Source organism: Ceratosolen solmsi, unplaced genomic scaffold, assembly GCF_000503995.2.
Source record: "Ceratosolen solmsi marchali unplaced genomic scaffold, CerSol_1.0 scaffold35, whole genome shotgun sequence".
NCBI lineage: Eukaryota > Metazoa > Arthropoda > Insecta > Hymenoptera > Agaonidae > Ceratosolen > Ceratosolen solmsi.
In genome coordinates this window covers 7013093-7041071 of record NW_011948423.1, presented here as the reverse complement: position 1 = coordinate 7041071, position 27979 = coordinate 7013093, and the positions used below count along the sequence as shown (strand labels likewise).

The following is a 27979-nucleotide window of genomic DNA, read 5'->3' as shown; positions in this document are numbered from 1 at the left end:
CTCTTGCTTAGCTCATGTACGTAAGAATACGTTTGAACGGTAAGTTCCTGTGTGAAAAGACTTATGAAACGATGACGAATTTTCTTTAGATTGATTCATCCTGCTGCTCGAATAATGACGATGATTGTACGAAAACCGTCGTCTCGTCCCAAATGGATGAGAAGAGCAATGTATCCAGCATGAGTCCCCAATTGGCAAAGAGCTTGCAGAGCGCCTCTGGCCAAGTTGGATTAGACAGTCCAAAAAGTCCGGATTATCCACCGCGAGTGTCGACTGGCCACAATAGCCCAGCGAGTACTATTATTACTAAGAGCTCGATGACTTATGGCCTGCCGTTGATGTCAGTAGGTAATACATGGAAGACCAGCGTCAAGATTATTGAGAATTCCTTCCCTAACCAACAGAAAATTGAGCCCCTGCTAGAGAAGAATTTCAATCAGTGCAGTGTTCAAAATGAAAAGAAGGATATAGCTGTTCAGCCAGAGATCTTAGTGGATAGGCTCGTAACCGAAAAAATTAAGCAGGAACCTGTCGAAGTTAAATGCGAAGCGGACGATACCAAGTATAAAAATGATTCTACGACTAATTCGCATACCAAGTCTCATTCGTCATCTTCGAAACGGAAAGATCAACGTTCGGAGAGGCATCATTGTACGCGCTGCTACAAAAGAAGTAAAATAAAAAGGTCTAGCATTGGTATACAATGCCAAAGGGATCGGCGAAGTAGTACCTCTACTCCCTTGTATCATAAATCTTTAACCACTGTAAGCTCCATTCATAAATCAAACGCTGATAATTTGAAACTCAATCTCCAAGTAAAGAATTACAAACAGCTGGATAAGCAGCCTAGTAAATACGATGCACCGGTTCATTCGCAAGGATTGAAGTACAAGGATTTTATTCATATAGAAACTTATCCCAATGGCGGAGCTTCGGTAGTACATATGTATCAAGATGAAATTGACGTTCTAACAAGCGAGCAGCTCGAGGAATTGGCACACGAATATTTCAAGGTAAATGTTTTCTTATTGAGAGAGATATCGAACAATCCAAAGACAGATTTTATAAATAGCCATTTCATTTATTTAGGTTGTATTTGGAGAGGATGAGAATGGTAATGCTCATCACGTAATGGGTATTGTTCATAATGCTGCCTCATACATGCCAGATTTATTGGATCACATGGCAGAGATGTATCCTACTTTAACCGTAAAAAATGGTGTATTGGGACATAAGAGCGATATAGAAACGACAACGATGTTACAGTACAAGGAACATGTTTGTAAAGCTTACAATAATGGTACTGTACGATACGGACCTTTACATCAAATTAGTTTAGTGGGAACAGTGCACGAAGAAGTTGGTGGCTATTTTCCCGATATTTTGCAGGTGCTAGAGGAAAATATCTTTTTAAAAATGGTAAATATGACTTTCTATCTTAATGCGCATTACCGTCAAAATATTCGTCTAGTAAAGCCAATAGTGTACGCTACAAAAATTTACAACTATGTTCAGTAGACAAGGAAAGATAGACGCACATTTATTTATTATAACGATATAAATGGTTCGAAAGCAAAAAGCTAAAAATACATTTATTCTACTAAATCTAATCACGTAAAATAAATATAAGATACATAAATAATGTGAGAATAGTTTGTTTTATTTTAGTATACAATATGCATTAAGAATAAGTAATATATTTGAGTTTTTGACAAATATTTTATATGCAATTTTACAAAACATTTTTTTTACAAAACTTAAATTATTCCATTACAAGTAGACAAAAATTTTTCAAATCTTAAAAGCTATTAATATAAATACGTATGTTTTATGTATCTACTTTTACTTATTAATATACTTTTTTAACTGAATTTTCAATAATGAATTGCGATTATCAAATACCATAAATCAAAATATTTCTTTTGTTTTTTTTATAAAATATGAAAAAGCTTTTGATTAATTTTAACAAGCTTTTCTGCATAGATACTAAAATATAATACATATATATATATATATATATATATATATATATATATATATATATATATATATATATATGACGTAGTAACACTTAAGACGATGTTAATATAAAGGTATAAATAATTTTTTTAAGTAACTGCGTGTACTTTAATATTAATACAATTGCAATCTATAATTTAAAAGTTTATTTTTAATAATTCTTTTCTCGAATAAATTTGTGATATTTCTTGTAATAATTCTACCGCGTAGTGTATTACGATTTTTTGTAAATAATATAATTATAGCTCATATTGAAACAAACTAATACAGTAGGGAGTAATTAATATTATAATCCATAATTAATAGTTTCATAATCATTGAAAGTTTTGTTGACTTAAGATTTAAAGAATTGTTGAAAATAATTAATTCAAATTCAAATATAGTCTAATTTAATTAGATTTTTTGAAGTTTGTAACATTATTTAATGACAAGCAAATATAAGATTCTACGCGAGAAATGAATATAAAAGTAGTAATATTAAGTTTGTTAATCATATTTTATTTATTTTTATCTTAAGAATAGGATCGTTTTAATTCATGAATTTAAAAATTTAATTCCTACACTAGTCAATCTATAAGCGCTTAGTAGGATCTCGAAATAATTATTGATCTTGTGAAACAGAAAAAAGTAATTAGGTAGCACTAATTACTTATTACATTGAAAAAATTGTAACATTTAATGAATTGTAACAGTAGTTTTATTTTATATATTATATTAATTATGAAATAAGGTAGTAAGATTATTAAACTGTATTAATATAATCAATAGCGAACAATTTATTTAGGCTCCGTTTGAAAAATAACCATTGAATAGATCGTTGAAAATTTTAATTATATGATTATTATTACCTTCCTAACAAATTTTCTGTGAAAATTACTTATCGTAAATCAATACATTTAAATTGTTCCCTCAAGTATTAATTCGCGTTACTTAACGTTTGTTTAAACATTAATATTATTATTAATTATTATTGATTAGTATTAATACTTGTAAAAGAAAAAGAAAGTAAGAAAAGCGTTTCGTATCTATATATATATATATATATATATATATATATATATATATATATATATATAACGACTTTTCCAGCCATTCAATTTTATTTTGTTCTAAGCGACTTCTACTTAAGCTTTAAAACTTGAAACATGATATTTAAATAGATATCTTATTTGACAAACGTAATAGAATTTGTAATAATGTAAGACTTTATGTATACAGTTGGCATATATTAGATTCATACTGTGATGCTCTCAATGCTTATATTCTTTTCATAAACACAATTCGTGGTCACTCCAAACCCACCCTATTTTTCTTGTACACAGATGACCTAAGCCTTTTTACAGCTGTCGAGTCACTTTTAGACTTACGAGTTTACAAATAGACATCGACGCATATGTATGGTGCCAAAACAATGCACTGCAACGTATTTAACTTATTTAAATTTAACTTTGTATCGCTACATTAACTAAACACTAACTAAACTTTGACATAATGAAATTTCAGATTAATTTACTATTGCAACGAACATTAAGGTAATAAAATGAATATTTCCGTTGTATTACAGAATATTGCAATCGTTGCATTACTTATTGATTATCATTGTGCATTAAATTATGGAAACAGTTGAATCGTTAATAATATAAATCTTTCTCGAAACATGATTTAGAAAAAAAAAAAAAAACATTTGATATAATATTCCTTAAATTTAACAATTTATGTTAGAAATTTATATTAGAAAAATTTATTCTATCTTATATTTTATCAATTCATTATTTTAACAATATTTTGTACATAGTATATTTGAAATTTTTAATTATTTTTAAATCTAATTTAAACGTAATAAAACCTATTTAAATGTTATAAATAAAATTATGAATCGTTTGTAGTTTATAACGGAAACTTATAACATTCTATATTTTGTATTGTCTGTGGTATTTTAAGTAAAAATTATTTATTTAAGGAAATTATGATTCTAAAAACATTTAGCATAGTAAAAACATTGAAATATGACGAGGTATGAAAATTCCTGATAAATTGTGTTGCAATTTTCTTGAATGTATAATAATACAAAAATTTGGATTATTAATGAATTTATAATCTCTCACATATACAATATATTTACCGAAATAATTAATCCATCCTAGGATTTCGAAGCATTATTTAATCCTTTAAAAATACCATGAATATATCTAACGCAAATAAATACGATTATTCAAATTTATTCGAAGCTCATACATTCTTTAGCACACAATCAACGGAAGTTTCAAAATGATTTCCAGCGCAATTAAATAACACAATCATAAGTTCTTTCCAGTATTATAGTAAATTGTTCACAGAATTTTTTTGCGGTTAGATAAATTACATATATTTTATATTATTATTTTTATGTTTTAATCTACAAGATAGCTGTATAAAATAATAATTCTCGAGAGAGTTATTCAAATTCTACATTATTCGTGAAAACTTCAAAATTCCATTACTTGAAAGGATTGTTACAAAGTAATTTTTTTTGTTAGAAATTTCAATCCATCAGTTTTCATCTTTAAAGAAAGAGTTAATAATTTAAACAATTTAATCAACAAAACTATAATTGTTATTATACAAGTATAAACATTAGTAGATATATTTTAATAAGACGTTCTCAAGTTGTGGTTCACCAAAGTATTTAATATCGATATATCAGCAAAAGCTTATGCGAGTTCTACAAAATGTTTAGCAAACTAATAAATAAGATGAAATATATCATTGGAATAAATGTAATACTTAAAATTAACATATTTGACAAAATATAGCGACAAAAATATTAAAGAAGTTAATGTTTGGTGGCTTTAATGAACACGTAATTAAGCATAAAATGCATTATGAAAAGACTAATGATAAGTTCATTGTCTTTTCAGTGTTTGAGCTCTTAAACGTATCAAACAAATTGTACATAATGATGGACTTGTTTCGCTGTTATAGACGATGCCTTGGGGTCCGCTGTCGGCTGTGCGAATGGAAAGCCCCCAGGAGTCGAACGACGGCCCAATCCTGTGGATTCGACCTGGTGAGCAGCTTGTCCCGACCGCAGACATCAATAAAAGTCCCTGTAAGCGGCGACGCACCGGCATAAACGAGCTACGCAACTTGCAGTACTTGCCGCGCCTTACCGAGGCCCGCGAGTACATGTTCGAGGACCGAACGCGGGCCCACGCAGACCACGTGGGCCACGGGCTCGAGCGCATGACCACTGCCGCGGTTGGTGTCCTCAAGGCAGTCCACGGTGGTCAGGCCTCCGAGCTGAATCGCATTACCAAGGACGTCGTCGCGTTCCACGCCGCGGACTTCCCAGAGCTCGTTGAGAAGCTGCAGCTGGATCTGCACGAGCCTCCTATATCCCAGTGCGTTCAGTGGCTCGAGGATGCTAAGCTCAATCAGCTACGGAGGCAGTCGATACGATACGCGAGGATCAGCCTCTACGACAACGACATATATTTCCTCCCGCGCAACATCATCCACCAGTTCAGGACGGTTTCGGCCGTCTCGAGTATTGCCTGGCACGTCAGGCTACAGCAGTACTATCCAGATGATACGACCTCGACTACCTTCAATGCCGGTTCGCGTCGATCTTCCCATGCGCACCATCACAAGGACAAGAAGGCGCTCGCGCACGGAGTGGAGGAGGATGAGCAGAAGGAGAACGCCGACAGGCAGAAGATGGAGAGGCGCGACAGTGTCGACGAAGAGAAGAAGGCTAAGGAGCGAGCCGCCGAGTATCAAGGGAATCTCAAAAAGTCCGAGCAGCAGCAGAAGGAAAAACGCAGCACGACGCACGTGTCGTCGACCACCGGGACACTCGCCATTGATAAAGGCGTCTCCGAGAAGCCTGAGAGGCAACGACACAGGGAACGAAAAGAGGAACGAAAGCAAGAGCGAAGGAAAACTTCTACCGAGAAGAGGGATAGGTACGCTCGATGCTCGTTCTTACGCTTTGGCTTTAAATCTTCACGATTATTTGTAAGCAATGTATCACTGTCACCATGTCATATCGTTTTGATAGAATTCCGTAGCTTGGCCGCATAGATTACGATAAAAATATTATAATAGATTAAAAATTTTAAATTCTAATGCAATCATTTATGCGATAAGAACTCCCTTTTATTTATTACTATTTTTCACAAACAGTTCAATAATTTAGTCTCCTTAATTTTATTGGCTTGACTTTAATGGTCTGGGCAAATATTGTAGCGCGAATAATTATAAATATACGGCAATTTGTTGTAAAAACATAGAATTTTACAAAGCACAATCTCGCATTATTTATTCATCTCTATGTTTAAAATTACAGAGATAAAAAGCGCGAAGATCATCGTCATAGCAGCGGTAGCAGTAATCAACAAAGCAGACGAAAACACAGCGAAAAATTATCGTCCTCCTCATCGTCGTCGTCTTCGGAGCACAGAAGGCATAGTTCGTCCGGTAGTCATCGTTCAAGTAAATCGGAAAATCGAACTACAAGCTCCAGTAATCCAGCTTTCGAAGTCTTACCCAAAGCTCTTGGTAAAGAACTCGGCAAACCTGGTGTTGAGAGCTCACGAAGTGCGAGCAATATCGGAGGCGTTGTGAACAACGAACAGCCAAACTTAAAACAGGAAACAATCGCGATGAAGATTGATACGGAATTGCTTTCGGCCCGTCAAACGGCTGGTAAAACGTACGCAAGTCAGGTAGTCGATAAGGCGCTGGAAATCGCCATTTATAAGTCTAAGACGGACGTACAGGAAGTGTGCCAGTCATTACGTGACGGTGTCTCCTCGGCTTCGAAGGAGATGCTCGAGAAGATTCGTAAAGAGAGCCTGGAAATCGCGGAGAAGTTGTGCAGCGAGGATAGCGCGAGCATCGAAAAGTCCTATAGACTCCTGGAAGCGGAAACCGTTGGGGCATTTACATCAAAGCTTGATTGTGCCACGGAAAATGCTGTGAAAGCTTTAATAGAGATGGCAGAGGACGAGTCAAAAGTCGTCGATGAAACGACAATTGTCTGTGAAAAGAAGGAGGAGACAAAGGAGCAAAATGCGCTGCCATTAACAATGTCCGTAGCGCTTGTCGAGGAGAAGCAGGAAGAATCAGAGAAAGACAAAATCCCGGGAGAAAAGAAGCATTCGAGTGCATGGATCGAAGATAAATCGAATCACGAGAAGAGTAAGAAGAAGCACAGTAGTAGTAATAGTAGTAACAACAGCAGAGATGATCGCAAGCACAGAGATCGCAAAAAGAATGATCACAGAAATCGTGACAGGATTAGAGACAGGGACAGGGACAGAGAAAAGGACAGGGAGAGGAAACGACATCACAGCAGTACTCACAGTAACAGCAGTTGTGGTGGAAGTGGCAGTGGAAGTGGCAGTGGAAATGGTAGTGGTAGTGGTAGTGGTATTGGTAGTGGTAGTGGAAACGGCAACGCCAACGGCAATGGCAATGGCAATGGCAATGGCAATGGCAATGGCAATGGCAATGGCAACGGTAGTCATCGGTATAAGACGCCTCAGGATGGAAAGGTCAAAACGCCTAAAGAGACAACAACATCTTCGTTATCGTCGTCATCATCGTCGTCGTCGAGCAGTTATCACCGTAGCTCTCATTCGTCGTCCTATAAGGCTACCACTACCTCTTCGTCGGAAAGGAACAGTAATCCGCAGGAGTCCTCGGTATCTCGTTCCTCGAGTAACTTAAGTAGTAGCCACAAGCGCAAGTGTAGCTCAAGCTCGACAAACTCCGGTAGTACGGAGACCGAGACGAAAAAGCTGTGCACCGAGGAGATGATCAGTGGCATTACCGCGAGTACGACGGACCAAATACAACAGAGCAGTGCTGCAACGACGGCGACATGAACCTGTTGCACATCGGAATTCGCGCGCGACTGTAGTATTCATGAAAATAGTACAATCCTAACTTCTAGAAATGCAGTAGAAGTGAAAATAAATTATTGAAAAGAGATGTTATCTTGGCCTTCGCCGGGAGCGAAGTGAATAAAGAGGAGCATACCGCACAGGGGTGAAACGGCCTTTCTTGGCTTATCGGCGGTCATCGAGGCAAGTACGGGGGATGCTCGAGTTTATCGTGTAAAAAACAAATTTTGTAAGTCGAACGATTGATTTCAAGTATTGTTTCTCGTTATCGATATATGAATTTCTCTTCTCAACTGTCATTATCATTTTTAAATAATTTTTTTTACAAAAGTCCTATAATTTTTTTTTTTTTTTTTTTTGTGTACTTAATTGACTCAAGCGTACCATTGAGAGAGGTCGACAATTACCACGTTTTCATTTTTATGTAATGTGCGCGACGCACGTGTGTATGTACACGATAATTGAGGACCAATCGACTCGACGATAAACCGACACTCGTTCCTTGCTTTTATGACCTTGTAAAAGAAGAAGATGTAGAAAACTTCGAAATTTCTTACGAACGCCTTTGAACATTGAAAAGGTGCTGATTAGAAATGGCTAGTTACGCTTGATGGAGTCGAAGAAATAAATGTGTTTCCTTGTAGGAGCGTCTAGTTGGCTGTACATATAGAATGCAATCTTACGAGACACTGTACTATTGTCCATTGATACAGAAACAACAAACTTTTGAGCTCGAAACTTTATTAAGTTATTTAAATACAAACAAAAATATTGGACAATGTAGTTCAAGATATTTTTTATTTTTTTTGCATCGTAGAATATGTGTGTGTGTGTGTGTGTGTGTGTGTGTGTGTGTGTGTGTGTGAGAGAGAGAGAGAGTGAGTAAAACTAAACGATGTGCTACGTATGTGAGCGCGCTGCTTCGTATAAAGAAGACTATAATCTATGGAGTGTTTGAAACCAGTGACGTATCCAAGTTTAGACGCTTCCGTACATTAAATTTATTTTTGCGTTCAGAGATAATGTTCTCTAATAACTGCTAGGGGATAAAATATGAAGAACTCGAAGGGATTCGGTAAGGGATGGGGTATGACGGGGGGAAGGGAAGGGATGGAGGGAGAGATTCAGACATAATATATTTATATTACGTCTCTAAATAATCAAATATTACGTCTCTAAATAAACAAAATCAAGCAATATATATATATATATATATATATATATATATATATATATATATATAACTATGTACAATTTTTCTTTATTTGAATTACTGCTTAATTAGAGTAGTAGTTCTTCGATCTTCTCGTTTTTCACAAGTTTGTCAACGTAAATATGTAGATAGTTATACATAAATTATTGCAGATCTAAGTGCGAATTCTCGTAACATTTGTTTTGTTTCGTTGTCATCAAGTCGAACATGTTGGGTAGAGCGCATATATACATATATATATCGGAATTGAAAACAACAAGAAAAATCAATAATGATGTATATTTCTGTAAATATCAGCCGGTTTATTCGGGAGCAAAAGCACTGAAGTACTAAAAATAATAAAAGCGAGATAACAAAGTTTAAAATTTGGAAGCGACGATGCAGGTCTTTGTGGTCGCAGAGGCTTGTTACGTCCCTAACGATTTACAAATTAAATGCAAAGAGAAATTACTAAGAGCACTCGATCTTTACAGTCGGAAAAAACTATTGCCGAACGTTGATTGTAACATTGAGGACAAACGTATACACACTCGTGAGATTATTAATGTTATCGAGCAATTTAAATAACTTCAATGTGTACTTTAATAACGATGACCGGTACTTGGGCAACGAACTTGAAGTTTTAAGGCCTGGACCTATACGAAAGTGTCTACTTCAATCACAGAGTGTTTACATTTGTCAAGGAATGAAGTATATTACGATAAACTGCGTTCTCATATTATACATAATATATTACGTTGATCGAAAAAAAAAAATCATAAAGCATATATAGTTATAAATATCGTAGAATATAGTTTTACATATTGTACCCGTCTCACGTGTAGAGTCGCATTCCAGCTAGGTTTTTAAAAAAAAATAAAATTACTTTTATCAAGCACAAGTAGACTTTTTATGTTGTTTTCAAAATACTATTACTATTTTCATTATTCATAAAATTATCTTTCATTTCTGTTTTCAGGAATGTTCATTTTAAAGCATACACGGTTGCAAGATCAACCGATCTTTTATACTATTTAAAACTATATCTTTTTATAAAATAAAATAAAAATGAAGCTTGCTTAAGTTATAAAAATTATTATTATTATTATAATCATTATTATTATTATTATTATTATTATTATTATTATTATTATTATTATTATTATTGTCACGTTATTAACAGGAATAAATTATAAGCTTGTACCTGCAAAATTGTTAGTATGATAAAAATATTATTTACATGCCAATTTTTGAATTTTTTATTTAACCCACACTCGAACCTATGCGGCATTTACTTTTAAATCGACTATTTAACATAAAATGCCTTCCCTCGTAATTTATCATTATAACATTTAAATTTTCGAATATCTCAATCAATGTATTGTTATTTTATTTTATTGCGTTTTAAATTCAAGGAATCAATACTTATCGATATTCAATACTCTTCGAGTTGATGACTAATTTATTTACATAAATATAAATTATCAATTTGCCTTAAAATATTAAGTATGTACAATACAATTTGAATAGAAAATACAAAATAAAACGATAATTTTAATAAAATATAAGCAATTTGTGGTTCCGTTATGAATATAAATATACATTCAGTATATTTTAACTTACGATTAAATGCAAACTTAATCGGTATAAAAATTATGTCCAAAAATACATTTATAAATTAATATTGAATACATTTGGATAGTGTGTGTAATTTGTTCTTTTACAATTATTTGATAGTAGAATAATGGCTAAATAAATATTGCTAAAATAAATCATATAATAGATTACAATTAATACGTGATGCGACAATAACTACATTTCCTATAATTCAACTAAATACTAGAAGCTATTAATTACATTATTTCGATTAAATAGTAAATATAAAGAAGATAGGGCTCAAAACATATGTGGAATATCTCATGTGCGTAAGCAGTTTATGTTATGTCATAGTCTGGCACAATTTTGGAATTCCCGTTGCCTTTATATACAAAGTTATAGAACAACATTAAGTAACACATGCGTAATTATAAAAAGTTACTGCGGTATTTTTTTTTTGTTTTGTTTTGTTTTGTTTTTGTTTTCAACTGTGCAGAAAAGTAATGTTGTATTATTTGTTTTTATTATTTTCCATGGCATTTGAAGTTTTTGGAAAAGTACGTTCTACTTTAAAACAGATCTATACAATTTTCAATTTTAGATAAATAAAGAAACGAGGGCAAATAATTAATTGGAATTTTTATTGTATTAAAATTTCATTGTAAAATGTTATAAATTAATGTTAAGTTAGAAATGGAAAGTTAGTTTTTATAATATTTTTGTTATTATTACGATATAATCGAGGTAAAAGCATTTGTATTAATGGGAGCAATTATTTATCGCCCTGTCATGCCCAAAAATATGTAATTCAGTGGCATATAAAAAAAAATGGATAAAGAATTAACAATATTCAAATATTTGTAATGTAAATTTTACAATACTTCATTATAAGTGAATATAATATAATTATTGTGTAAATTTGTTCTGACTGCTTGTAAAGCATCATATTATAAAGACAAAATTTGGCACAGTTTTCAGAAATCAATCCAATTAAATAATTAGCACGTGAAGCAATCCTTGTATTTGAATACGAACCACAATGCTAACAAATATCATTTTATTTTTGTTATTAAACCTTCAAGTTAGACTGTTGTAATAAAATTCATTAGTAAATTATGTTTAATAAATGATTTATATTTCTAGTTGAGATTCTGTTAATTTAGACACTGCATTCTATATATAGATTTTCCATTATATATATATATATATATATATATATATATATATATATATGTGTGTGTGTGTGTGTTGTGCGTATGTGTGTGTGTTTGTATGTATATATTTGTATGTATATAGTTGTATATATATATATATATATATATATATATATATATATATATATAATGCAGCCTCGAGGGTTTTGGCATTGTTTTGACGCAGAAGCGTATGTGTCAATGAATGAATGCAAAATAAATTGAATAAAGAATTCTACCTTTCAATTATGATAGCTATTGAAAGGAACCAACTAAACGAAGCGAAAAGTTATGCGTCATTACTAATTACGAGATCTAAATTTTTATATAGCAATGTAGTTCAGCTCCTTCGTATGTACAAAATTATATACCTGGCTCTATTTATAATTTACAAGCCAATCCTTGCTTAAGCCAGCCGTAAAGGGAAGTCCATCGGTACCCAATAACATAGTGAGTGAAAGTATAGTGAAATAATAGGATCAACGTTCAATGCATTGGCAGCAAGAATACCGTCATCGCCTTTCAAAATTGTCGTAAACAAGCGAGATTTGATTGCTGACTGCATAATAGCTAACAGATGTCCTGGCCTAGTGCAACTTACTCTCCTTTCATTACTCATCCATGTCGTCTTTAGAAGTGGTGTGGTGAATCATCGATATTCGGTAAGCCAGGGAGCAGCAGACGCTGCACTCGGCTTCAGTCGCTCGTAATACAACCTGGCGTTCGGAGGTGGTAGCCGTCGTTTTTCGACTTCCAAACAGTTGCGGGCCCTCACAAATGGGCAGCCAAGGTGATAGGGGAGCCCAAGACACTTACCAACGTTTCGAGGATGACGCCGATCCTTGGAATAAGCACCATGTTGAAGGATACGCCAGCGGTAGTCCTAGTGTGTCTTTAATTTTTCTAACCTCCATAACTTTTGGTTGCGTCGTGCTTTTTCCCGTTACGTTTGTATGCTTAACACCTGTTATGTCTCTGCATAAATGTTTTCTTAATACGTATATGATACTTAAAAAAGAGAGGTAAAGGCTTGATAAGGAGATATCGTTTTACGTCATTGGCCAACGTTCTCCGTCTGTTGATTTTAGATATTAGGTGTTGTTGTGCAGATAGGTATTTACTTGCGTACGTATAATGTTTAGGGAAAAAAAAAAAAGATACCATTGTTTCATTGTAAATTTGTATTTTCTTTGATAAAAACATTTTGTTGTTGTTGTTGTTGTTGTTGTAAAATTCAGTATTAATCAAATTGCGTTAAAGCCAGTCTAATCGATTAGTTTATTGCTATAATTGTATTTATAATTTAATCAATTTTTTGCAAAGCTGTCCTGTTGTATTAATTATGTTTAGGAATATTTATGCTTATATAGATATTATTAGTTGCACACCTTTCTGTTTTCATTAAATATAGTTATTTCATTTTCACCCTGTTAATTACAAATAGAGCTTTTTGAAGTATTGTAACATTTGAGAATTGATTTTCTTAACAAATGTATTTGGACAATTTAGCATTTATCCTTATTTGGATTATTATATATGGCAAAGAATACCGTTATAAAGGGAAAGATTGTGATATAATACATGTAGATACGTTAAACTTAACTAATATAGTGTACTGCATATAATACTAATTATGTCAATTCAATCATTTAATTAGCATTCACGTATAAAATTTATTGTTTATCGTTAAGCAATTGATATCAAATTAATTTATGTAGAATTAATGCAATATAAAACGTTTGCACGCTCATATCATAGGCACTGCTTGCTTTTAATGTTTTTAGAATATGGATCTATGTTGTCTTGCCCTTCCTCAGACAGCCGAATGAAAATGCAGTCTACGGCGGCTTTAGATACTCCCAATGAAATGGGTCATCGTATTCTACCTGGGATGGATTCCCAGATACTTTCAGAAAGTATTTCTTTGTCTCGCAATCCTATTGTAACTTTTGATCCAGATATGTATTGGGAAATGAATTACCACGAAGCTGCTATCTTTCTTGAAGTAATATATGCTTTGAATTGTATAGCAAGAATTTATATACGCAGTACTAATAATTTTTATTATTATATTTTCATTAGGAAGGTCGAAACAATGAGAAATTTGATTCTCATCCGAGGCACCCAGAAGATTTGCCAGCATATTTATTAGTTCATAACAGTTGGTATTATGGTCTCGACTTATTTACATCTTTAGTATTATTGGGATTGGCTTTTGTAGAGGAGCCAGCAGTACCACTTTTTCAAGTAAGTAAAATGAGTTCTTTTATTAATTCAATAATAATGTTTTTTAATTTGCTCAAAATTTTATTAACTTTGTAGCTTCCTGTTTGGGTTCATGGTTCAATAGAGCTTCTAGCTCTAATAACCATCGCTATTGAATTGGCCTTAAAATTAAGATGGATTGGATGGGGAACCATGCTTAAGCATAAACGAACAATGTTAAAGGTGATATTTAAAAAGATTTACAAATCCGTGTGTGTGTGCGCATGATTTTTTAATGAATTCTAATTTAAATTGGACTCTGTTATTAATTCAACGCCAAGTTTAATTATTACAAATATCACATTGTCAAGTAGTTCAAATACAGAATAGTGAATAAATTTAGTAAATGATAAATATTGTGAGAAAATTTGTTTCTTTTTAAAATAACTATTTAAGAATTTAAACATTAAAGTTTGCTTAAATATCAATTAATATTAAAAAACAATAAAAAGAAAAAAAATTATTACATCCAAGTATGAATGTTTACTAGCTATAATTTTATAAAAATATGTAATAAAATAATGGAAAATATTTTTAATTACTGTGATATCTTATATATTATTGAAATGTCAAATAATTGTAATTTAACATTTCCTATCCAATCAAATTTTTTTTCTAAATATATATTGTTTTTATTTTATTCTTTCATAACAATTACTATATAATTTGTTTTCTTTTTCTTCTTACAGTGTGTCACACTGTTTATAATGTTCATTGAAGTACTCATCGTTTTAGTTAGGCAATCATCCCATTTCAGGGTCACACGTGCATTACGTCCGATTTTTTTAGTTGATACAAAATATTGTGGAGGTGTCAGAAGATTTATTAGACAAATTTTACAAACTCTTCCACCAATTCTGGACATGCTCGGGCTTCTGCTGTTCTTTATTTCAACTTACATGGTCTTAGGATATTATATGTTTTTCGAATTAAACAGACATTTTGCAACTTTGCAGGATAGTTTTGTTAGTCTCTTTGTTTTACTTACCACAGCAAAGTATGAGTCTTATTATTATTTCATAAATAATTATTAACTTAATCATATTAAAGACTTTATACTGCAGTTTTCCAGATGTTATGATGCAGTCATTTTCAAAAAATAAATGGTACGCCATTTACTTTGTGTCATATCTTTGTACTATGTTATATGTCATGATGAACCTTATGCTTGCGGTTGTCAATGAGACCTTTACATCGGCAGAACGAGACAAATTTAAAAAGTTATTTCTTCACAAGCGAAAAGCTTGTCAACATGCTTTTAAGCTTCTTGTATCCAAGCAAAATCCAGAACAAATGCGTTTTAAACAGTTTGAAGGATTAATGCGTTATTATGCTCCTCATAAATGTAAGTCCATATAAAACATTTGTTATATGAATACAAAGTTTCCTTCAAATAAAAAATTGGTGAAATGTTATGATTTTTATAAATTTTATTTTATCAATTATTTTAGCAATTAAAGATACAGTATTGATGTTTCGTTATTTGAATATATCAGGAAATGGTGTTTTGTCCTCTGACGAATTTCTTAATGTATATGATGCTACTGTATTGACATGGGAACCTCAATACTCGAGCGTTCCCTGGTATCATATGACTTGGCCACCTTTGCAAATTTTTTGCCAAGGAGCTCATGCTGCTATCGCTTGGCCTTATTTTGAAACTCTTGTTTGTAAGTTTAATTTAATTGATTTTAACATTACTTATACTTTAATTTAATTATTTCTTATACTCTTATATTCTTTTTATAATACTGAATTTATCTATCCTGAAAGCACATATTTAAAACAATGCTGCTAAAATATGTTACCCATATTATTACGTATTTAATATAATAATATTTCAGACACTGTAATTATTGGTAATGGAATTGCTATGGTATGTCGTTTGATTCAAACAGAGCCTAATCGAGAAAAATCTGCTCATTTATTTGCTGCATGCTGGGATACACTGTTATTTGGCGGTTGTAAGTATTTACGAACATTTTTCACTTGTATGTTAAAATTTTTTTAATATGGTATATATTTCTCACATTGAAATATAAAAAAAAAATGCAATAACAATCTAGCATAAGACTAAATGTAATGGTCAAACGCTTCTGTTTCTTGTTTATTTCTTATTCCTGCTCTCATAACCTATCTCTTAAATTCATTATTGATATTTTTATTATTCAGTATTCGTAGCAGAAGCTCTTACAAAGGTCATGGGTCTTGGGATTCGACGTTATTTGAGTTCAGGATGGAATCTTTTTGATCTTGGTACATCAATGTTGGTTCTAATAGGAGCTTGTGGTCTGACATTATTTCCAACTGCTGTTTTTTTTGTTGTATTTCGACCACTTCGAATGCTGCGACTTTTCAAAATAAAGAAACGATATCGCGATGTTTTTGGTACATTAGTTATTCTCTCGCCATTAATGTGTTCTACCGCAATTGTTATGCTTGTGCTCTATTATTTCTTTGCAATTATCGGAATGGAGCTTTTCGCTGGATACGATATGAGAAACTGTTGCAAGTATGTAGATATTTGTATTTATATGATTTTTATAATACATTTTATATTTGGTAAATTTATAATAAAATAACAGTCATAGAAAAATTGGCTGAATTATTAGAAATATACGAAAAATCGATATATATATATATATATAGTAATTATATTAAATAAAATTTTCTAATGTGTATAAATGTATCTTTTAGGAATACATCCGTAGAAGATTTTTATAAATACTCAGCTAATGGTAGTACAAGTTTAGGATATTATTACTTAAATACTTTTGATAATCTAATGGCCAGTGGTATGACATTATTTGAACTCACGGTTGTCAATAATTGGTTTGTCTTGATGAATGCTTATGCAGTTACTGTGGGAATGTATACGAGAGCTTACTTTATGACTTTTTATTTAATAACGATGATAGTTTTAACGATCGTAGTGTCTAGTTTTCTGGAAGCGTTTCGTTTCAGAATTCAGTATAAAAAATCAACTACAAAACGAGACGGTAATTTAAAAATAAAATTATATTGCAATTTATTTTCACAAACTAATGAAATAAGATTTTAATATTTATAATTGCAGAAGAGAAAATGTTACACGAAGAAGTCGAGTTAAAATATGATGAATTGCAATTGATCGTTCAAGACTTTCAATTGATAGAACAAATTCGAGGAATAATACCGGTTAATGTAAGTTGTAGAACCATAGTGGTTGTAGACGATAATATGAATGAAATAAGTTTAAAAATGATTGGATTACAATTTTTTAGACTTCATCACTATTCATTGGCTCGAGACCTCGAACAAGAGAAGTTTTACAGCGGCGAATGTATATTCATGAGATATTTGAATGGCTATCGGAAGCTAAATCACAAGAAAGAACAAATACGCCAAGTGCAATTAATGATATCGATGATGGTAGTAGAGGTGATCGTGTTGTCGACACAGACAGTGCGATATTAAACAGTGTTGCGTTGACACAAAGAACACCAAGTACTGCTTTAAGTTCTATGTAATTATCACATGTACATATAGTAATTAAGAGTTATGTTTTCTGTATTTCAAAAAAAAAAAAAAAAAAAAAAAAAAAAAAAAAAAAAGTACGTCATAGGAAACGCACCTAGTCAAAAAATTTATAATTTATAGCAGCACTTGCTTCTCTAATAGCACCGTAAAGCTCAATAAAATAACAAAATAATTACGTCTTATTATTAGTCTGAAATATAAGCTAATTATAACTGTATTATAAACATTGTTATTACAGTTTGTTAAAAAAAATTTCTTGTTCATAGGAAAAACTGATCATCACATTATTCATTTTTATTTAATAATTTATGTATCATTATTAAACATCCATAATGAATTATTAGGTAAGCAAGTTGAAAAAACAAAAAAGTAAAAACAAAAATGCAATTTATAAATGAATGTAAACGTACATTCTTTGCATTTAATTTTATAAATATTTTAAAATTACTTAATCCATAATTTTTTAGGCAGAACTAATTAACAAAGTACATACAGAAATATCGACACAAACTATTTTATACCTAAACAAATAAAAAATTTTTTGTTAAATGAATCGTTATGATTAATGGGTCATTCGAAAAATATTTTCGACTCAGTGTATTGTTTGCACGCTATATTTGTGATAAATTAGAATTAATATATGTCCACTAGTATTGTAATCAAAACAAGTTTAATTATATTTTTAAAAAATTACTTTTTAAATGATTTTATTTAAGAATTTACCGTTAGAAAGAAGTACAGAATAATTATTTTCCTTATAATTATACTAGCAAAATAATTTTACAAATTAATGTTGTATTATTTAAATAATTAAGAGGACAAAAGAAAAAGATTCAAATACATATTTTTTTATACTTATGCAGAGTTATTCTCCAGAAGGAGCAACAAAATATAATTTATTCTTTAGCCCAATTGTACAGGATTGTGTGAACATCCCAAAGATTGAAAGAAAAATAAAAATATGTAAATTTTTAAAGCTGGAGAACACGGAACTTTCTTTAATCTTGACTTCTAATACCTGCATCATGAATTTCTACTCCAGAACCTCCTAAATTAGTTTTTATCACGGAGAATCCATTTTTTATTAATTCAGAGCTTAAATCTTGAACATTAACATCGGATGCATTGGGAGGAATAAGTATGTAAGCGAATCCTCCGCCACCAGCTCCAGTGAGTTTAGCAGAAAATCCATAATTATTTGCTGTCATGCAAATTAGATCCAGTGAAGAATGTGATACTTGACAAGTACTTAAGAGCCCTTGATTCATATTTACGAGAACCTAATAATTAATTATTAAATTAATATAAAGCCCTACTTTGGCGTAATAAACCAAATGATATTAATACGTTAACATACACTTTGTCGAAGTCTTAAGAATTGTCTTTTTAATAGCTTATTTTACAATTATTAAATTGTTAAAAAAAAAAAAAAAAAAAAAAACAACTACAACAACAAAGATAATACAATTCATAGTCTTTATTCTTTTATATTATACTTTATGAGCTTACCGATAATTCCTTGTAAGCTTCGATTAATTGGTCATTCTCCGCCGAGTCTTGGAATCCTTTAACGACATGGATAACTCGTCTAGAAATTTCGTCAATCGTGTCGAGAACTTTGTGAAAAATTTGTGGATATTTGTTGGTCAATCCAGCTAATTTGTTGACTAATTGTTTGGTACTTCGATCGACTTTGGTGTCGACCAGCAATATCCTTATACTTTTAAGGCCCAGAGGAATAAACGTTGGTGTTTCGCCTTTTCGAAATTCGATAACCGAGCCGAATGTACAAATGGAATTATCAATGCCTGAAGGAGTTCCGTGCATAATTTTTTCACAATTCAGGGCGTATCGGGATATATTTTCTAAACTAGAGGTGTCAAATTCAGGCGGGGAATTGATGTTTCGTTGGAGTTGCGACCAGTGCAGGAAACCGGCAATAAGACAGACGGAGAATGCTGCTGAACTTCCGACGCCTGCGCCAATCGGCAATTCGGTATCAATTGTGACTCTAAAGGGATTTAATTTTAAATTCTCGTATTGTACAATTTGAAGCAATGCATAGAAGAAACATTCCAGGCTAACTTTTTGACGCTGATTCTCAAAACCGATCGTCTCAACAAATTCTTGGATGCGCTGGTAAAATTTCTCGTGCCCGTCATCGCACAGTTTTGGAAAATCCTTCCCGAGAAGAGACTCTTGTACCTGCTTCACTGATATCTTTTTAACCACTTGGAGTTTCTGCATTTCCAAACGAATCCATGTATCCTCCGATGGAAATTCTACGAGCTCGAGAGTAGTACGGCGATTTAAACTGGCTGCCACAGCAGTTTTACCGAAAACTACCGCGTGCTCGCCAAATAATATTACTTTACCAGGCGTTGAAATTTTGAAGGAAATCATTGTGAAATAGAACTATACGAGTGTATTCATGAGCATGAAATTTAACAATTAGGCTTCTTTTTCCAGCTTCTCCCACTGCTCAGGCGTCAGAGTCTTCTGCGAGAAGGCATGAATTTCTTTCAATTCTTCTTCGAGAATTGTATTCACCAACCTGTAACAATGAAGATTTATTTGTCAAAGTATTATATTAATTTTTCAATTACATCATATTATAAAGAATAAATAATCTACGTCCATGAATTATGGTGAACATTTCAATCTGGTTTATTTACATTCTCACACAAATGAAACATAAATAACTTTTTATTCTTCTCGTGTTATATAACTTTTGCACGTTATAACGAACTTTAAAATTAATTTATGTATAATTTGTAACTTATATAACTATCATTGAATAATAATACTTTTTAGAAATTCTATCTGTCAATAGAAATCATTTTAACGCAAATAATTGAATTTTATAATTTACAATATTATATCAACATGATTTTTATATTCGTAAATAAATGTAATAGAGCAATCTTCGAATAATTTTTAAGTATTTACTTATGATTGTAACATTTAAATATTATGATTAAATATTAAAACGACTGAGTAAATTTATTGCGTAATTAATGTTAGAATATTTTAATTATTATTTCGATCGATAAATCCTATTGTAAATTATATAAAACGTATATATTTTACCTATGTCTTTGAAGAAGCTGTTTCCCTTCAAATTTATCCGAGACAATTACAACAGAAAATTTTGCACCACAACCATCAGACTGATCCTCTACGGTCTAGAACAAAAATGTAAAACGTCACGAAAATACAAGAAAGAATTGTTTCTTTAAAATATCCCTTTACAATCCTTTTACGGTATTCGTTTCACTTTGTCTTACTCTTTACACATGAGTGGATAATCATAAAAAGGAAATAAATGATGCGATGACAAACATTTTCATTTGAAAAAATCTTATTTATTAATATTAATGTACCGTAGTAAACAGAGCATACTCATACAAATACATAATTCATAATAAACACTTTGGTATCTTATGCAACTAGCATTGTGCATAGTTTCTTCATACTCGCATTCTTATTCTTAAATTTGCATATGTAAAAATAATTTATTAAAGTAAGATTTAAAGTCAACATATATCTGGCACAAATAAATTATATTACATAAAAATAATTAAGAAACTTATTTTGAATAATCAACAATAATAATTAACAAACTATTGTACTTTATAAAGCCAATGAATTGTAATTGCTTTATTTATGAATAAATTATAACTATTAATTTTTAATTAAAGCTATTATTATTATTACATTATTATTATTAATAGTTCTACTACTAATATAATTATTACTATTATCATGATCACTGTTAATTATAATTATTATCGTTAGTATTATTAATATTATTATTATCATTATCATAGCATTAGCTTTTATCACTTTTATTGATTTTACTTGACTTTGAATTTCCGAGTTAGTATGGATGTTGCGCAAAATTGTTTATAATTAAAATAGACTAAGAATAGAAAGAAATGTATACACGAGTAGACGGATACAAGTAACGGAAATAGGTCTGGATATTTCTTTGGTGCTTTTAAAAGTCCGCTACATACGGATAAAACTAAAACACCTAACAACGAAAGACTAAATAATATATTAATATAAATTCCACTAGATGCCCATACACTAACACTTTTTTTGATTTTCAATTTTCTTGATGTTTGTTTTTCCTCTTGCTTGTCTTCCTTATTTTTCACAAATTGACTAATTTTCGATTCAAACCACATCCAAGAAACTGAGATAATGAAAAATGTAAGAGAAGCAAAATATGCAACACAAAGTCCATCTTTAATCAACAATGGAAGCATACTAAAGACAGAAATTACGAGAAACCAAAAACAAGAAAATGGATCTTTATGAAAATGTAATAAAACTGGCAATCCAACTAAAAGGATGGATTTTTCATGAACTTGGAAAGAAAGAAGGAAAAATGATAGAGACGAATTTATAAGGGCTAGTAAAAATTTTTCTCTCGATGGCCTAAAAAATAAATCGAGACTACTTGGTAATAACGCAACTGTTGTAGATACAAGACATATTTGTGCCAATTGTAAATTAGAAAAATTATTTCTCAATTTATAAAGTACGTTAATTGTACACCAAATATTAGCTACTTTATCTTCAAAAATGCCTCTTGTTAGAGGAAAGAGGCGCAAAACCGTATCCATAAAAATTTTTTTATCGGTTAAAAATGGAGCCCATATTACAGCGAATGTTATAATAACTGTTAAAGATACGCAAATTAAGGAGCGTAAGCAAGCAAGCAGTGGCTTCCTTTTTCCTGGTGTATTAATACCCAAAATATAGAAAAAACACGGTAGTGCATGGTATAGTTCCATTTGCTTATAGTTTAATGCCAGAACAAAGAAAAACGATCCAATTGCCATGGAGCCTTGAAAAAGTGCCGATACTGATGCAATAAAGAGGCCCAGTGATACACAATTATATTGAAAGTGACCATAATCTATCAAAATTAATCCAGGATAAAAGAGTATAGTCGCTAGAACAAAGTGACGTTTTTTAAACGTAAGAAATTCCTTCTTCTCTTGATGTTTCTTTATTTTCGAGTCCAATATTGGTAATATTGTAAAAGCAAAATATACAACAGCTGGAATGAACACAAGCAGATCCATTATTAGGACTGACAATCTCATAAAGTATTTGTGAGTACGAGATTCATAGCCTCTGGATCGATGTAGCTTCACTGAATCGGGATCGACTACGCTTGCGACATGGCCAAGAAGTAAACTATGATATGCAGTGATGGGAGGATAATCCAGACCCCAATACTGTAAATCATTATCCGAGGAATTTGAATACCACTGTGAAATGGGAAGATTCAATGTTATCTCTTGCCAATGGCGTTGGGCTTCGTAATCGCCAAACATTGGAGGCTTTCCATCACCGCTATAAGGATGATACGATATGCACCAACGGAGTAACAATGCTAAACCAACGATAAGGCTGCTTTGCATTATTTCTGATATTCCATCTTTGGTTCCTACTTCCTTAGGAACCGAGTTAGCACGATCGCTGCTGTCCTTGCGATTAGTATTTATCATCACGTTCTCTCTGTCACGCATTTTTACTCGTTTCTCGTTCTTGTAATATTTATCGCTGGCTTTATGAGTATTTGAGGTAGTTTGCACGCTGTAAAAGTGAGGTTATGCTTTGGCGTCTTTGCCATTTCGCGATTAACAACGGCTAATTACAGTTTCTACTTACAATATGTAGAGGCTCTAGCTCCTTTTGTAGTTTGTCACGTATATAATCTTCTGAATATGGCATATTTTAACAATGTGCTCATAAAATCACTTAAGCTTACGAAAAATTTATATTACTAGACCTTCTGCTTTTACCGGTATAGTAAAATACCATACAAATTGTCACTTATGACAACATAATTGCCATCTCCCTCCCCCCCCCATTATCAGGCTATCAAACCGTCAGACATGAGAAGCCCCCCGGGTAAGAATGATCAATGATGTGAGATGAAAGCGGTAAAAACAGATGCGCTGTTGGAATTAGCAAGTACCGAAGTCATTTGCAATGAACAATAATAAAGATTTCTAATCGCGACGATATAACATATAGTAATAAAATGACATTGGCCTATAAATTAAAGATCCTTCGTAAGGGAGAATCCTTCGCTAAGTATTGAAAGATTTATAAAGAATTTTTATCCCGAGGTCTTAAATTATAGGTGTCCTATCAATAATATTCACTAAAATATAATATGTAATAAAAAATGAAGTTATCAACGTACGTTCAGACGACAATTGGAAATAGGACTTCACGTAGTCTTGATTCTTCGTGAGGTAACGGTAGCGGGTAGAGGTCAAGAAACTTTTTTCCAACCGGTCTGTGAGTCATCCTTTATTTATATTTAAAGTACATATTGATTCATATGTATTGCTTGCTACAAAATTTAGTTAAAAATTTATTCGACAAAATATTAACGTACGTTCACGTAGTAAAAGTGGTAATTTAATAGTGAATGTTGAGCCGTGCGATTATACGTTTCTACTATTTTTTTTAATCAATCATTGAGACGTTATGAATTAGAATAGAAAAATCAAGTTTCACTCGAAAAGTGTTAAAGTGATATTTTATCGATGTAAATGAAAAGTCAAATTTTAAGCTTCACGAACGTTATTCACTACTACGGTCAAAGTGCTACGAGCGCGATGGGATAAATTTTATTTATTAACGATTAACTATCAAGTTCTTGCTTTTAAATTACGAATTGAGATAATTGCATATGTAAACAAGTTGTTTACAAATTATATTTAATTATAAAACGGTTGAAAACACAAAGGTAATAAAGTACTAACTAAAGGACAGAATATGACATTAACATTGTTATAAATGACGCATGAAGATGAATTAACGCGTCGTTAAATCGACGAGAAAAGGAGAAAACGAGCGTTGAAAAGCGGCTAGTTACATTGGAAACAACGATTAAAACTTTCATTATTATGAAAAATGCTGCTCTTCCTAGTGATTCATTCACAGCAAAAAAAAATAAAAAAAAAAATATATATATATATATATATATATATATATATATATATATAATACACGATGCTATAAAAGGATGAATATGTATATTTTAAAGTATTAAAGATAAATGTAGACTACGTTGAAAAGACGGATAATGAAAATTGGTGATGACAAGGTAATTAAAAATAGAAGATAATATGGAATTATCATAATTGTATATTACTAACTGTTTGTTGCTGTATAATTTATAATTTAAAATAAAAGGAATGTCTTGCACTTTGAATACAAATGGTTACAACGAAAGAGGCAACAAAAAAAAAAAAAAAAAAAACATAAGTATTTTTGAAAATATGTTTTATCATAAAATAAATTTACAAATAAATATATTTTTTCAATATTGTAAAATAAACTTTAAAAATATTGATTCTTTAAAGTTCAATAACATTCTTAAAATTCTATTGATATTACAAAAATCATTCTTTATATTTATATTTTTAAGTCAGATTTATTACCAAAATTAATAAATAATGATATTTTTTTGTATAAACATTTATTTTTCTTAGATAAATAATGTTTTTGCTTACCACTTAAGTATTTATACGTTAATGCACATTTATGTACGATATATAAGACAAAAATTAAATTGAAGTTTCGTATGTTTATTGTATTTAGAATTTCGTACATTTAATATCGATTTGTTAAATCGACTTGTTAAAGATAGAAAGAAATGTAAGAAATATGAGTAATGAAATGTAAAACTTTTATTAATAATTTCTGAATCAGCAATAATTAGAATACATTGTAGTGACCTTTGAAGGAACTTAATTTGACATAATAATCTTTTATTGCCTACATATTTAAAAAGTATACCTACTTCAATTTAAATTTCATTCTAATTAATTATTTGGTCGTATTCTTTGAATAATACGTATTTAAATATATTTATAATATTTCCATTAATATATTATAAAAACAAAATTTATTTTTTACCAAATGCTTATTATGTTTTTATTATTTCAGTGATTAATTCACATTTTAACGCAATTTTATGAAAATCTTTTCTTTTCTTTTTTTTCGTGTTATAAAAACTTCTAAAGTACAAATATATTTAGCATACATAATTTAATTAAATTACGCGGTAATTTGCATAATAATACTTACAGTGTGATAAAATAATAAATTGTTTGAACAAAAGTTGTTACGAAAAAGCTTTAGTAATGTATAAAATAAAAATAAATGTATTTTATTTTTATTGTTTTATTGTATCTCTCTTATTCACATTTATTCAAATTTATATAACTTTTTATACATATTTAAAAGAATTATTAAACTCCTGAAAAATATAAAAATATAATTAATATAAATTAATAATAAATTAACTTCTTTACAGCAGCAATCTTCTATGTATAAGAAAATTATATATCGTCATAGCATATTGAAAGTATATTTACATTTGTAATCGATTGTCTTTATTATGATTTTCCAGTAGTCAAATGCTGCTTGATAAATTGAATATTACAACTTATGAAAAATTTACAAACATTAGCTACTGTTCGATAGCTTTATAATAATTTTCCACCCGCCCTAGCGGATGCTTGGGAAGGACTTAAGTGGAAGGGCTGTAGAAATGTACAGTGAGTGTAGACTTCGTTAAATATGGTTTATTATAGTTTATTTACAATTACATTATTGATGTGTTGGAGTTATTTCATGGAATAGTGTATACTATGTTCAATCACAACGATGGAGTTGCTCCTTTTGATGGTGATGATCCTGTAAGGATATACAATTGTTATGCCTTACACTTTGTTTACTCGCAGTGTTTGGAATTGTCGGGATTTCCTAAAGCTTGGAGTCTTCGAGTATTTTTTATATTATTATCCTTACGTGATGATCTTGTAAGGATATACAATTGTTATGCCTTACACTTTTTTTACTCGCAGTGTTTGGAATTGTCGGGATTTCCTAAAGTTTGGAGTCTTCGAGTATTTTCCATGTGTTCGGGTCTTTCCCGATGTAGACTTTCTTTTGTCTAGCAAAAACATCGCATCCATTCTTGTCAGCGCTAGCTAGACTGTCGCATGAGTATTTAAGCAAGCATGACGAGAGAACCAGGCTCTTTCTTACTGGGGTCGTCACGGAAGGAAGACGCGTTCAGTTTCGTGCGCGTATTCAACAAGTTAACCGGCAGTGAAATAGCGTTGGCTGAATAAATCAAGGGCATTGTGATAATGTATAATTCAGTTCGGGAAATATTCAAGTGAAATGGTAGCAATCTTCACGACTGAGGTCTGGCTCTGACCCTTACGTATAGTGCCCCATTGCACGAAGTGGTAGCAGGGAGTGATCAGCAAGTTTCACTTCCACGAGTCCGTGCAAGCAAACACCACTAAACGCCACATCAAGGTATCGGGCTATTTCTTCATACTTACACACCACATAACATCAAGGAGGAGACCAGCAATCAGGTGACCACCACATGGCAATATACTAAGAGATGTCCAGAGATTACGACCTCTTACCTCTACGTGCAGTGCATGCTACCATCACGTAACAACCATCATGAAACAGCAAGATCTCAATGATTCTCATTATCAACGTAGAATCATTATAACGTAGTTCTAAAATAAAATGAAATAAACAAGCACGAAAGGCAGATGTGTTTAATACTGAATTGAAGCGCTATCCCTTCCACTTATCCCTACTTTTTTTCCACCAACAAACTCGTGGACATTGTCTATTTCTAAACACACAGCGATACAGTAGCCTTGACATGATCCTGTGATGAATTTCTTCATCATCATGAATGCTCCTTGTTGATGGTGACGATTTGTTGTTGCTGATCTTGTAAGGATCTTCGAGTAGTAAAGTCACTTGGAATTCTCCACATTTCTTAAGCATTGTTTTTTCTTAGAGTTCTCGAAACTTCTAGAGTTTTCGTTTTACGCCTCATGCATTAAATTTCATAAATTGATTAATTAATACTTTTATCTTCTTATGTTAATTCATCATATTTAGAGGTATTTAAATGAAATGCTTCTTTTAATATCATTATTTAATTATAATTTATCATTGAATTCTGACAGATGTATGTATCCATCGACAAAAAGTTTGTCTTGGTCGAGACTATAACGAGCAACATGCACTAGATGTTTGCAGGATCAAACTATTGGTCCATGAATCACCATGAAGGCCAGGGTATACTCTCAGGCTATGCGGGTAAAGTCGGAGACATACATCTGTCGGAATTCAATGATAATGTCCGAAAAGACTTTATGCACCTGATAGGACATTGGGTCAGTTCTCTATACGTTCTTGACGGGGGGGGGGGGTGGTTT

At 31.6% G+C, this 27979-nt stretch overlaps 4 protein-coding genes across 8 annotated transcripts; 2 read left to right on the top strand and 2 right to left on the bottom strand.

The window, feature by feature from the left end:
- Nucleotides 1-6: 6 nt before the first annotated feature.
- LOC105362258 (probable GPI-anchored adhesin-like protein PGA55) lies at nucleotides 7-8000 on the top strand. The gene is made up of 6 exons (XM_011499657.1): nucleotides 7-16; nucleotides 90-1013; nucleotides 1090-1419; nucleotides 4981-5963; nucleotides 6347-7465; nucleotides 7502-8000. Exons 2-6 carry the CDS (start codon nucleotides 153-155, stop codon nucleotides 7887-7889), a joined length of 3681 nt encoding a protein of 1226 aa, XP_011497959.1. The 5' UTR covers nucleotides 7-16; nucleotides 90-152; the 3' UTR covers nucleotides 7890-8000.
- A 4395-nt stretch (nucleotides 8001-12395) lies between these two features.
- Tpcn1 (two pore segment channel 1) lies at nucleotides 12396-17727 on the top strand. 5 transcript variants are annotated; one of them, XM_011499655.1, is made up of 12 exons: nucleotides 12396-12765; nucleotides 13706-13893; nucleotides 13971-14135; nucleotides 14211-14336; nucleotides 14843-15150; nucleotides 15218-15498; nucleotides 15605-15823; nucleotides 15998-16117; nucleotides 16326-16665; nucleotides 16851-17152; nucleotides 17230-17336; nucleotides 17417-17727. In XM_011499655.1, exons 1-12 carry the CDS (start codon nucleotides 12666-12668, stop codon nucleotides 17660-17662), a joined length of 2502 nt encoding a protein of 833 aa, XP_011497957.1. In that variant the 5' UTR covers nucleotides 12396-12665; the 3' UTR covers nucleotides 17663-17727. The 5 variants fall into 5 exon arrangements, with proteins under 5 accessions (XP_011497957.1, XP_011497955.1, XP_011497956.1 ...); XM_011499653.1 differs by having other exon boundaries at nucleotides 13673-13893; XM_011499654.1 differs by having other exon boundaries at nucleotides 12396-12774.
- Nucleotides 17728-18601: 874 nt separating this feature from the next.
- Nucleotides 18602-20961, bottom strand: LOC105362255 (mevalonate kinase). The gene is made up of 3 exons (XM_011499649.1): nucleotides 20763-20961; nucleotides 19182-20226; nucleotides 18602-18952 (listed from the first exon to the last, which is right to left on the bottom strand). The coding sequence occupies exons 2-3, from the start codon at nucleotides 20073-20075 to the stop codon at nucleotides 18671-18673; spliced, it is 1176 nt and encodes a 391-aa protein (XP_011497951.1). The 5' UTR covers nucleotides 20076-20226; nucleotides 20763-20961; the 3' UTR covers nucleotides 18602-18670.
- A 513-nt stretch (nucleotides 20962-21474) lies between these two features.
- On the bottom strand, nucleotides 21475-23548 carry gny (ALG6 alpha-1,3-glucosyltransferase garnysstan). The gene is made up of 2 exons (XM_011499650.1): nucleotides 23364-23548; nucleotides 21475-23288 (listed from the first exon to the last, which is right to left on the bottom strand). The coding sequence occupies exon 2, from the start codon at nucleotides 23219-23221 to the stop codon at nucleotides 21530-21532; it is 1692 nt and encodes a 563-aa protein (XP_011497952.1). The 5' UTR covers nucleotides 23222-23288; nucleotides 23364-23548; the 3' UTR covers nucleotides 21475-21529.
- Nucleotides 23549-27979: the final 4431 nt, after the last annotated feature.

Coding starts and splice junctions, on each gene's coding strand:
- Tpcn1 (XM_011499651.1), top strand. CDS start 12,666: ATGGGCAGCCAAGGTGATAGGGGAGCCCAAGACACTTACCAACGTTTC. Junction 12,775..13,672: donor ATACGCCAGCGGTAGTCCTA/GTGTGTCTTTAA, acceptor TAATGTTTTTAG/AATATGGATCTATGTTGTCT. Junction 16,666..16,850: donor GATATGAGAAACTGTTGCAA/GTATGTAGATAT, acceptor TGTATCTTTTAG/GAATACATCCGTAGAAGATT.
- LOC105362258 (XM_011499657.1), top strand. CDS start 153: ATGGATGAGAAGAGCAATGTATCCAGCATGAGTCCCCAATTGGCAAAG. Junction 1,014..1,089: donor TGGCACACGAATATTTCAAG/GTAAATGTTTTC, acceptor TCATTTATTTAG/GTTGTATTTGGAGAGGATGA. Junction 7,466..7,501: donor AGTGGAAACGGCAACGCCAA/CGGCAATGGCAA, acceptor TGGCAATGGCAA/TGGCAATGGCAATGGCAACG.
- LOC105362255 (XM_011499649.1), bottom strand. CDS start 20,075: ATGATTTCCTTCAAAATTTCAACGCCTGGTAAAGTAATATTATTTGGC. Junction 18,953..19,181: donor AAGCTTACAAGGAATTATCG/GTAAGCTCATAA, acceptor ATTAATTATTAG/GTTCTCGTAAATATGAATCA.
- gny (XM_011499650.1), bottom strand. CDS start 23,221: ATGCGTGACAGAGAGAACGTGATGATAAATACTAATCGCAAGGACAGC.